Source organism: Danaus plexippus, chromosome Z (genome assembly GCF_018135715.1).
Source record: "Danaus plexippus chromosome Z, MEX_DaPlex, whole genome shotgun sequence".
In the NCBI taxonomy this organism is placed as follows: Eukaryota; Metazoa; Arthropoda; class Insecta; order Lepidoptera; family Nymphalidae; genus Danaus; species Danaus plexippus.
The window spans coordinates 14,085,664-14,096,458 of NC_083559.1; the positions used below are offsets into that span (position 1 = coordinate 14,085,664).

Consider the following 10,795-nt stretch of genomic DNA (forward strand, 5'->3'; position numbering starts at 1 on the left):
AAACTGTGGACTAATATAAACTAATGATATATCACAGCCGCATTCCGCGCTCCGAATCGTGATTTGAAATAACACATTAGGAATTATATTGTGTTTAAATATTTATGACTATCATAAACATAAATTATTTTATATATAACATCTTCTTTATATATCTTAGTATGTTCAAATTAACTTTAGTTTACTAGAACGTTATAAAAACAATGAAATATATTTTAATTTTCGTACATTAGTGGTTGTGGGAATTATCGGAACTGTAATGTAACAAGCATGATTTCGTTGCAATTGCCTGATATTCTCCATGAAAACGAAGATTTGCATTTACTTATAAAGGTTATACTGTGAGAGGCGAGCGTTTTGTTAACGAAATGGCAGACATATATACATAAGTCGAAAATATGTTGCAAAATATGTGGTAATTAATATACAGGGAAAACATTTTATTGTATTGTATTTATTTATATAAGTTATTATTTTACACCAATATATTTATACTCTCCAAAGTGTTACAGACAGAATGGAAGAGAAAAGCTAGTTGTTAATAGCCTAACAAATCCTTAATAAGCGAATACACGCAAAGTGGATAAGAGAAAGCATCATTAATATAAAGACCTTTGCCTTAGCCTCAGGGCATCTCATATGAACTCAAAGTCTAATAGAATGGCCGACAAAAATATATAATTAATTATGATAGTGAAACCTTCGTTTTGTAAAAAAATGTGATTGCCAGTCGCTTTACAAGTGATTTATGAGGTTTATTCCTACAGTAAAAGTCATTTAGTTAGTGTTGAGAAAATCTTATTTGCGTTAGTTTTCTGTATGTTTTGAGAATATAGGATATTTACAAATAATTTGACATCGGTATGTCTTCAACACAAGAGGATATACGTTTTAAAGAGAAAGTAAGATAGTCATTGAAGCGTTTTACTAACAATTCTATTGTTATTCTAAGACAAATTAGTCATGTCTGGTATTTCCTCGTCGCCAATCCTTCCCATGCAAGTGTTCTTACTGCAATTAACAAATGTAGGTAATGCGTTGTAACGGTTGTTCAGAGGTCTTCGATATTATGGCAACGATTTATATGATAAAATGCGATAGTATGTATATTTACGGTTAATGAAAGTGTTAATTTTTTTTATTTTCTTTTATTTTAGTTATTTGCAGATGCGTTGCCAGTTAAGGATGGCACTTGTGTGTTGTTCAATATAATTAAATATATTGTGGCAACCCTAGTGACATATCACGGCTAACATCCTCTGTATCAAACCGACTTGCCGAGTATTTGTGACAAGGCCTATCTTTGCGTATAACCTTTTGCCTCTAACCTGTTCGCTAACCGTATTGCCTTTTTATAGCTATTTTCTTGAACATTTTCTGTTCTTACCATAATTTATTGTTTTTCAAAGTATTAAAACCAATATCGAGATGGCCTTGAATGTATCTGTAACCCGGAAAATAGTTTCTTTAGTTTTAACATTAGCGTTACAAATGTATGAAACGTGATAATATTTTTAGCATTATATTCGACGCCAGTGTAAATTTCCGACAAAATTAAATTGGCCTTTGTACAGCAAAATACCTCGTCTTTTCAAAATTAGAAGATAAAAATCTAATTTATTTTATTGAAATTAAAATATTGAAATAAATTAGAAGACAGGTCCAATGGTTATATTTAAATCAAATCTATCCCACTTTCTATACATAATGAGGATTCACCGTCCTTGTATCAAGTGTATTTAAGATTTAAATCAAATCATCCATCTCCCTCGCTCCCCTCATCAAGGATACTCCATCCTTGTCATGGACCTTATTAATCTGGACATAGTTAATTACCATTAAGACATTACAACGTTGTGAATAGATAATCTTGTTTATTTATGTACAAAGATCCTCCATCTTAGCCGCTTTCCTGTTACGAGAAACGTTACTTATACTTTCTAATTATAATACACGAAAACGAGTTTCCAATAAATATGCATGTGGAATTATTAGATATGACCTTAGCTTCTATCAATAAATTATAAGATATCTTTCTAGAACAAGGGATTGCTGAGATTTTGTTAGAGTTTGTAATGAAATCAAACACTCGGAACGATTGCAAGGCGCTGTTGGTGTACGTTCATACGTGTTTTGAAATGATGACTCAAAATTTAGGGAAAACAGTTGCTTATGTAAGCATGGTATTCTTTAAAATGCGGAGTCGCCAACGTTTTACACCGAGACGACTCGCCAGTATTATATTTTTTTTAAAACGTATAAAATTTTTCTTGTCCCCGTAATGTAAGACCTGATTTAGATTTATAAAAGTATACCTCTGCGTTAGTCAATTCGTATGTTGGTCACTAATATTTGTGTTATAGGAACCGGTATGCCACAACCGTAAAAATTCCGCGACACTTTCACCAGAGTCGTTTTAAATTTCCGTAAAAAAAAAATCCATAAAAACTATTAGCAAGAAGTTGTTATAAAAAAACATCTTAAATTCTAATAATCGCGAAGCACAAAACCTCCGCCATGGTCATTTTTATGATATCGAAAGCAAGTACGTTCCCTTTTTTTTAAGCGTCACAAATCTTAGATGAATATTAACATTTCTTCACCAAAGATTAATTTTGGGACATTCACTTAGTTCCTGCGTTTTCTCTTTGCCCAATCTCGCCGTGGATACAGATAATAAAAGTAATCGCAACTAAATAGGTTTCTGCTACAAGTTATCTGGTTGATGTTCCAAAAGGGTAAATTAATTTTTGTATATATTTTTTATATACTTCATGTAATGTGTGCAATAAATACTTCTTGATTTAATTGGTTCTATATTATAATGAGGACATCCGTTGATAATAAAAACATAATGACGTCCTTGACATTCACTGTTGGGACCTAGAACAATTTTCTTGAGTCATACGAAAAACAGGATTCCACACATATTTGTATAATTATTTCATTTATAAAAGTTGTATATCAATAATATTCTTTTAAATATTACGATTTCTGTACCCCTCATCTCTCTCTCTGTCTCTTTCTTGACTACCTCTCCTCTCCCTCTGGAACAAGTAAATGAAAATTCTATATCACTTAACCGTATATACTCTTAAAGTGCGAAATTTTACACTTTTCCAAAAATCTAAAAGGGCATCAAAGAATTCGCTTATATGTAAATTTGACATCATCATGTTCTGGCTGCATCCGGGTTCGTTTAAAATATTTAACCTTCCTTAAACACGCGGCATTGAATACGAAATGTCAGCATTCATACACCTGCAGCGTTTTTACGAACAAAAAAGTTATATAAAACAAGAAACAAATGTGAACATAATTTTCAAGTTTTTAATCCTCTGAAAGAAAATCACTTAGATTCTATATTTTTGACTCCAAATAAGCACAAATCAGTATAAAAACACAAGAAGGAAAATATTCGAATATTCTTTAAGTATAAAAAACAAAATGGCGGTCACGCTAACATAGCATATAAATGGAGTAATTTCTGAAAAAAATATCTCTATTACTCATTTCGAATAACTGTTATTATGTAATTATTTGTCAAGTAATGTCATTTAAACTATAATTGTATGACTGGTTACATCTATTGGAACATAAACGACTGGGTATTATTTGAAAGCTTAGCAGAAATTTAACGCCATTACCAATACTTATGGGTGGCTTTAATATACGATAATTACGGGTAATCTCGCGTCCATGTTCACTTTTAATTTAAGCTCATTTGGGCTAACATATATTTAGCGACTCATTAATATATTTGAAGTAATTGTTTCCTGGAAAATATTACAGTAAAACGATTTGTACTAGCGCTATAACGGAGAAAGTAACTATGGCTCTCGATTAGTCTGTTAACTACTTACAGCTGAACCGCTAAACAAATATTCAGGATAGTTGGTATAAAAATAAATAACTTTGGAAACTGACATCTATAAACTACCCCTGTACATTTAAATTTTATCACAAAATTATAACGATTAATTTTTCATAAAATTTTTGTTAATATTGTCATGAATGTATATATTTTTTTTCTATATTGTACTTTGATTATCATTGATATATATATCTATATATTAAATAAAAAGTAAAATGGAATTTCATATGTCTAGTAAACGTAAAGTTAATTCCGATTTCTCAATCGATGACGATAGGAAATCATAAATTACATGTTATGTGGTAATCATTGATATCTCTACGATTAAACCCTCACGTCGCACAATTCGTCTTATTTTATGTTCGATTTTCCTAATCATTTGTCAATTATGTCCCATTATCTTCTCGTCTCAATAGAAATCGTATAAAACATTCATAATCATTCCATTGTCTATTAGTATTGGTATATTAAATAATAAATTCCTCACTTGCCTCTAGTATAAATGTTCGTGTTAATATTAGAAATGAAGGAACCAGTACCAAAAACCATAGTGGTTTTTATGATGTAACATAATTGACATAAAACCGGCACTAGTAATGAGGCCTTGTCAAAAACTTCAACTTTGACATTAACTTGCACAACACTAAGGAATGCGTGATTTTCTGACACATGCCAATAGTGATTTGGCTTGTGAATATCGACTATCGATAGTCTTTGAGTGACACGTTTTCATAAAACGGTTCGAAGTCGTCATACCGGATTAGGTAAAGTATCTTAGGTTGCTCGGTCACATGTGTTACGGTGATCTCCTTAAGCGTAAGTTATAACCTAATTTAGTACTGTTTAGGCTTGTACTGACTAGTTTAATTTTGTATTTAGCAACCGTTTAATGTTAGCCGTTTGGACGAGTAATGCGTGTAAAAAAGTTGTCAAATGTTCACGGTTTAAAAATTTCAACCACGTATTGAGAAATTTTAGAATGAAATATTTTATCTCATATAACGAAATAATTTGGTCAATCATTTTACGAAATATTCCTATACGTTTTACAATAAATAACACATGTATAATTAATTTTTACATTTTTTAAAATATTTATACATTGGTTGATTGCTTGTTGAGTAATCGTTTGGTCGCCTTTTATAGATGTGATTCGGATCACACTGCAGAAATGCTGTATACCCACCTTCTCGCGTTGATCGAACGTCCTGAGAACCAAAAGAAGTTTGCTGATATAGAGAAAAAACTTCAAATGCGAGGAGCATTACCAACCAAGAAACCTCCAGACTCGTCCCTTGGCAGCGAAGTTTCCAGGGAGTCTGACTCCGGAAGTACTGAAGATAGAAACGTTGCTAATCTATATGATAGCCTCGCTGCTGAGCTCAAACAGAAGTTGTCTACAGGTAAAAAGGGAATAGGTCAGTCGAATTTACTTATTTTATTTAGATTGATATATATATATAATATCTATGCTTTATTATTTCCTAAACATTCAACTGGGTATGAAGTGCTCAAATTTATTTATTATTTAAATTTGTTACTCAAGTTAAAATTAATTTCTTTATATATTATATATACATGCCAATATCTATTCAGGCAATTATTAAGAAAGCTTGATTACAAATAAGATAACGGAACAAAACCGATTAAATATTTATTAAATCGCTATAAACATTACTGATGCAACCTTCCAGGTAAAAGTCCTATCCTTCTTCCACCTCGAGATTATGACACGGTACATCGCCAGAAAGGCAACCTGAGTAATATAGACACGCGTCGCTGTCTAAACCAAAACATCGTAGGGATCAACGCACGTCGGAAGTTGGAATCCTCAGGCGGCAGTTCCGGGATTGGCAGCGATCTGGCTCCATCCCCCGAGAGGAACGAATACCCACGACATGACAATCACAGCACAAGCGGTAAGGATTCCTTGATCTCAAGTCATATATATTTATCATTTAATCTTCATATGCTATAACAAAATATATATTTATCATTTAATCTTCATATGCTATAACAAAATTCATCATTGTATGTGCTGTATACAGTATTCATTTAAAGTTTTACAAATCACAAATAGTGTTTATAATAGTTCCTTAACAAATGGGCATTACAAATTTTATTACAACACGAATAATAACTTAATTAGGACATAAATCAATTAACATTTGAAAATAATAATACCAATAAATGCTAATAAAACGAGGAAGCTGAGATGAAATAATTTTAAATTTATGTTAAATTAATAAATAAATGATACATAATTGAATTAAACGCCAATGACCCAGAAAATTTTATATATTGTAGGCAAAATTAAATTTTGTTTTTATGATTTCAAAAGTTTCGTTTTAACACTATCTGACCTACACTAACACATACAAGCTAATGCTGAATATTAAATATTGTGAAGTCAGTGATGAGATCACCGACGTATTTAATATTGTGTTAATCTTGACTTTAGATAAAATATGAGAAGCTTAAGAATCCGGAGATGATACGAGTCACGAAGACATTAACATTAAACGAATTGTAATACGTTTTAATGGTTCAGACGCGGTCGAATATTGTTATTATATATTATTATATATGCCTTGTAGAAGTATAATCGTTGTTCGTTTTATCGACCTAAAAGAATTGGATAAAAAAAAACTTGGGCATAAAATTTATATGTCCATCATCCCACACTCCAATGCATATTTGTCTTTCATTCGCACGAATTACGTTTTCTATGTACGCAGATATGGAATAAAATTAATTTAATAATTGTACTACATAGCAGATTAACCTGTTTGTCCAGATGAAATTATCTGAAGTAGAATTAAAAACAATTCTTATTCGAGACACGGTTATTAAATGCATCTGTCTAAGAACAATTTATTCCCTTTGTACGTAATGCAACCAGGTCTCGGTACATCGAGTAACTCTTCATCGCATAATTATCTTAATAATGCTTATTGAAAGGTGAGCTATAATTTGGCTGTGAATCAGCTAATGTATGCAAAACAAAAAGTCATTGTTAGAAAATTGTATACGCGTGACCTTCCTTGTCTTTTTTTTCTATGGTGTCCATGAATATTAACAAACGATTACAGACATCATTATTTGCTGATAAAAATTCAATTGTCTTATATTATTGTTTAAGAGATGAAAAATATTTAGTAATTTTTTAACTTCTTAAATGTGCTTCATCGTAACGTTAGAAATATTGTTATTTATTTTTTGTTAATAAGTTTTTGTATACACTGTTTGTTGTTTTCGGGTTACTTTCAATGGTATTTCGTTTTTATTCATAATGCTCCTTTCAATCCGATTCTAAATTAGACAACAGAAAACAAAGGTGGAGTTGGCCAAGATGTAAACAACATATCTTGTGTAAATTTACAAAAAAACCTTTTGCTGAAGTCATGAATTCTTCATTGTTGAAGTTCATTTTATTACAAATGAACTTAAGAGAGATCATTATTCTGTATGAATATAAAAAAGACCGCAGAATTAAAATATCGCTGAGGTATTTATTGATATAAAAAGAATGTCATTTCTTTAAAACAGTCCCGTTTCATGAGAATGTTTGTGATAAACTTGCTTAATAAATGGTAAAAGTAGTAAAGATTAGCGGAGAAAATATAAAACCCGGTTATATGTAAAAGTGAATTTTGACAATGGATTTTGTTCAGTTCTGAATAAATTATCGATATTCAAAGCAGGTCATTAGTCCAAGCGATTCCTTTAAATATATGTAGAAAAGTTATTCACCATATTAATAAATACATTTTTATTTTCAATAAATCGTTAATATTTATCATTACGAATTCTTTCACAGAAGAGGATTGGGCTGAGAGCACTGCTTATATGATGCATGAAGCTTTTGATGCTTCTCCTCGGCGAGCTTCACCTCCTCGTCGGATTTCACCTCCTCGTAGAGCTTCACCGATGCGTCGGACTTCACCTACTCGTCGCCCATCACCAACACGTCGGCCATCACCAACTCGTCGGACTTCTCCACCTCGTCGTGCACTCTCTCCTCGCTACGACAGATCTTATAATGATGATTTCAATGATCATTTCCGCGACCAACTGGCTCCCTTTCGCGATCAAACTTTTGAACGTCGTTTCCGTCATGAATCTCTGGAACGCGTTAACAAGGATAAAACAGATAAATTCGAAGAGGAACCTGTAAACTATCGACGCAGGTTCATTCCAGACACTAAACCTTCCAACCGTAGCATAGACAGAGTAGAGGATCGACGATTTGGCAAACTGCAGCGGGGGGCCAGCGAAGGTAGTCTAAAAGTAAATGATGTCACCCCTAAAGAAAGATTCAATGTGGCTAAAGAAAAGTTTATGAATCTAGAAAGGGAAAGGTTTAACAGGGAACTGGAAGCACACATGGCAATGAGACGCAGCATGCTAGAAAGAAACGGTCGCTCGACTTCTTCTCCAGAGGAAGAAATTAGGGATGAGCGTCCAGAGCGTCACAGAGAATCTGGTGCTCGCAGAGAAAACGATCGCTCTCATAGAGACTTGGATCGTTCACATAGAGAACCAGAACGACGCAAAGAAGAGAGAGTGCGTGACTTGGGAACAACCGATTTAGGTCATAGAGAAATAGAAAGACTACCTCGTGTTGGACGAAAACGTGATGAAGTCAAGAGGTACGAGTATGGGACAGAAGATTATTTGAACAGAAGCGAACCAAAAGCACATAGGGATGAATACGATCGGTATAGAGAGAGGAGAGAATTAGACCGCCGTATTGACGAAGACGAGGTTATTGAGCCAGTCATTGAAGAGAGAAAGAGAGATTGGACTGACCGACAAAGAGCGTTCAGTCGTTCCCGTTTGTTGGATGAACAGCGGCAGTCCTACGCCGAAGGAGACAGGGATAGGTTCTTCGACAGGGATTACAGAGATTTCCGTGATTTAGCCGAAAGACAACCAGCGAAGTTCAGACACAGCTACGCTGAACCTATACCTCGAGGCAGGCTCGGTACTGTCAGACCTTATTAATGCCATAGTAGAAATATAGAAGACATCACCTGTTAAAGCATGTTGTGACGATGATTATATTGTAATCAAAAAACGTATAGTTTCACATAAGATCAATATTGTGTTATTAATTAATTATTATTTGTCATTCATTGGCACGTCATTGTCATCGGTTTTTGTGTAACATTGTAAATAATTTTGTGAGAGTTCTTGTATTACTTTATTATTATCAATCCGTTATATGATAAATGAAATTATATTGTATAGCTAGTCTTCTTAAAGTTATATACATATAATATATATTCATTTATAGATAATTATTTTATGCAATTTGACTTTAACTATTGTTAAAAATAATAAGAATAATGCAAGCAAATGCAGCATCTACGTGACGTTTTATATTACAATACGGCTATGTATTTGCTTTTAGTTATCTTATTAAACCTCATATATAATCCACAAATACACTAACAAATTAATTGAAACTATAAAAACTCCATAGATTTTGACGAATCAAATAAAGACTAATTTCAAATTGCATATCATCGTTTTTATCATGTATCTAATTATGTATAATGAATTAAAAGATAAAAAAAGAGAAAATGAATTTTATATACTGTTTGAATACCACTGTGTTATGTAAAAGAAACCTTTTATTTTTAAAAAATAATTATTAATACTCATATAACGTCACATATAATATTTGTAAATATAAATTATAATAACATGTGTAAGGGAATATAACATAACAATTATATGAACAGACGATTTAATGAACAAAATATATATAAAGCGAATAAATTGTTTCTTTTGCATTTTATTTTGTTAGTTCGGAACAATTATTAGTTTAAGTGATTATTGGAAACGTTAAGACATGGCTTCTGACCAGTGTACTTGTATTGTAGAGATGTAACGTAACTGACAATGTATCTTTGAAGTGTTAATAAATGTTTATTGATTATGTTGTGTTTCTATTATATTGTTCGGAAATAGCATTAAAAATTTATGAAAATTTTAATCATTCAAGTATTTATTTATTCTGTCTTAGAATATTTTAACATAGTAGAATATCTCAATGTACCTTAAATTATAAGTCATTGTTAAATGGATTTGTCATTAACAATGGTTAGACATCTTGGGTGGGAAAAAAGAGACGAAACCTCTTAGCTCGAGAGCTGGATTCACCGTGCGGGTGCCGGGTCCATCGCGTTCAACAGTGCCTGGGACTTGCGACCCAGGTGTAGTTTAAGGGGCCCTTAAAAAGGTACTAATTGCTTTTGTAAAAGGCAAAAATCATTACACATTTAGAATTAAATCTACAATTCTGAACACCTCAAGTCTAGTGCATCCTCCTTCGAACCGACAACAGACTATGCATTATTTTTTGGCACGCCATAATCATTAAAAATCTAAATATATACTATAATTTTAATCAATAAATTCCATTCATTCATTCGTTAATTCATCAAGTTCTTTAAAAAGCTAGTATATTACCGTGACCTTAAACCTTGGATGTCCAAAACCGAATGAAATAGAAACAGATTTTCGAATTTTTGTTTAAGAAAAATTTGAGTGCTTCTAGTTGTATTTTATTACAACTGACTATAAACAAAAATATATGACATTATTATGTGGTAAATAATTTAGCTCTTTTATACGTGATTTTTAATATCACTGATACCCTTACCAAGTCGTTCTGACGAAATGAGAATATAGCAAACTTCAATTTCCTTTCTCCCCTTTCAGTCCAAGATGAACGTTCAATTGTTTTTTTTTTTGCGATTTTATATTCATCTCTCTATTTATAAGAAAGATCCAAGGTATTGGAGTCTTAAAGGACTATTATAGAAAAGTACTGGACGCTTATAAGAAATAAATGTATACTAGCTTTTACAGGCGACCTCGTCTGAGTCAATTTCGGAATTAGAATTATAG

At 32.1% G+C, this 10,795-nt stretch overlaps 1 protein-coding gene across 5 annotated transcripts in view; it reads left to right on the forward strand.

The window, feature by feature from the left end:
• Positions 1-9,821, forward strand: part of LOC116777891 (zinc finger CCCH domain-containing protein 13) — a 36,293-nt gene extending 26,472 nt beyond the window's left edge. For 4 of the 5 annotated variants that reach the window (XM_032671678.2, XM_032671675.2, XM_032671674.2 and 1 more), the window contains 3 exons: positions 5,021-5,292; positions 5,569-5,793; positions 7,695-9,821. In XM_032671678.2, the coding sequence (XP_032527569.2) occupies positions 5,021-5,292; positions 5,569-5,793; positions 7,695-8,881 (1,684 nt within the window). In that variant the 3' untranslated portion in view covers positions 8,882-9,821. The remainder of the gene's footprint in view (positions 1-5,020; positions 5,293-5,568; positions 5,794-7,694) is intronic. The other variant, XM_032671680.2, reaches the window with a different exon arrangement.
• Positions 9,822-10,795: the final 974 nt, after the last annotated feature.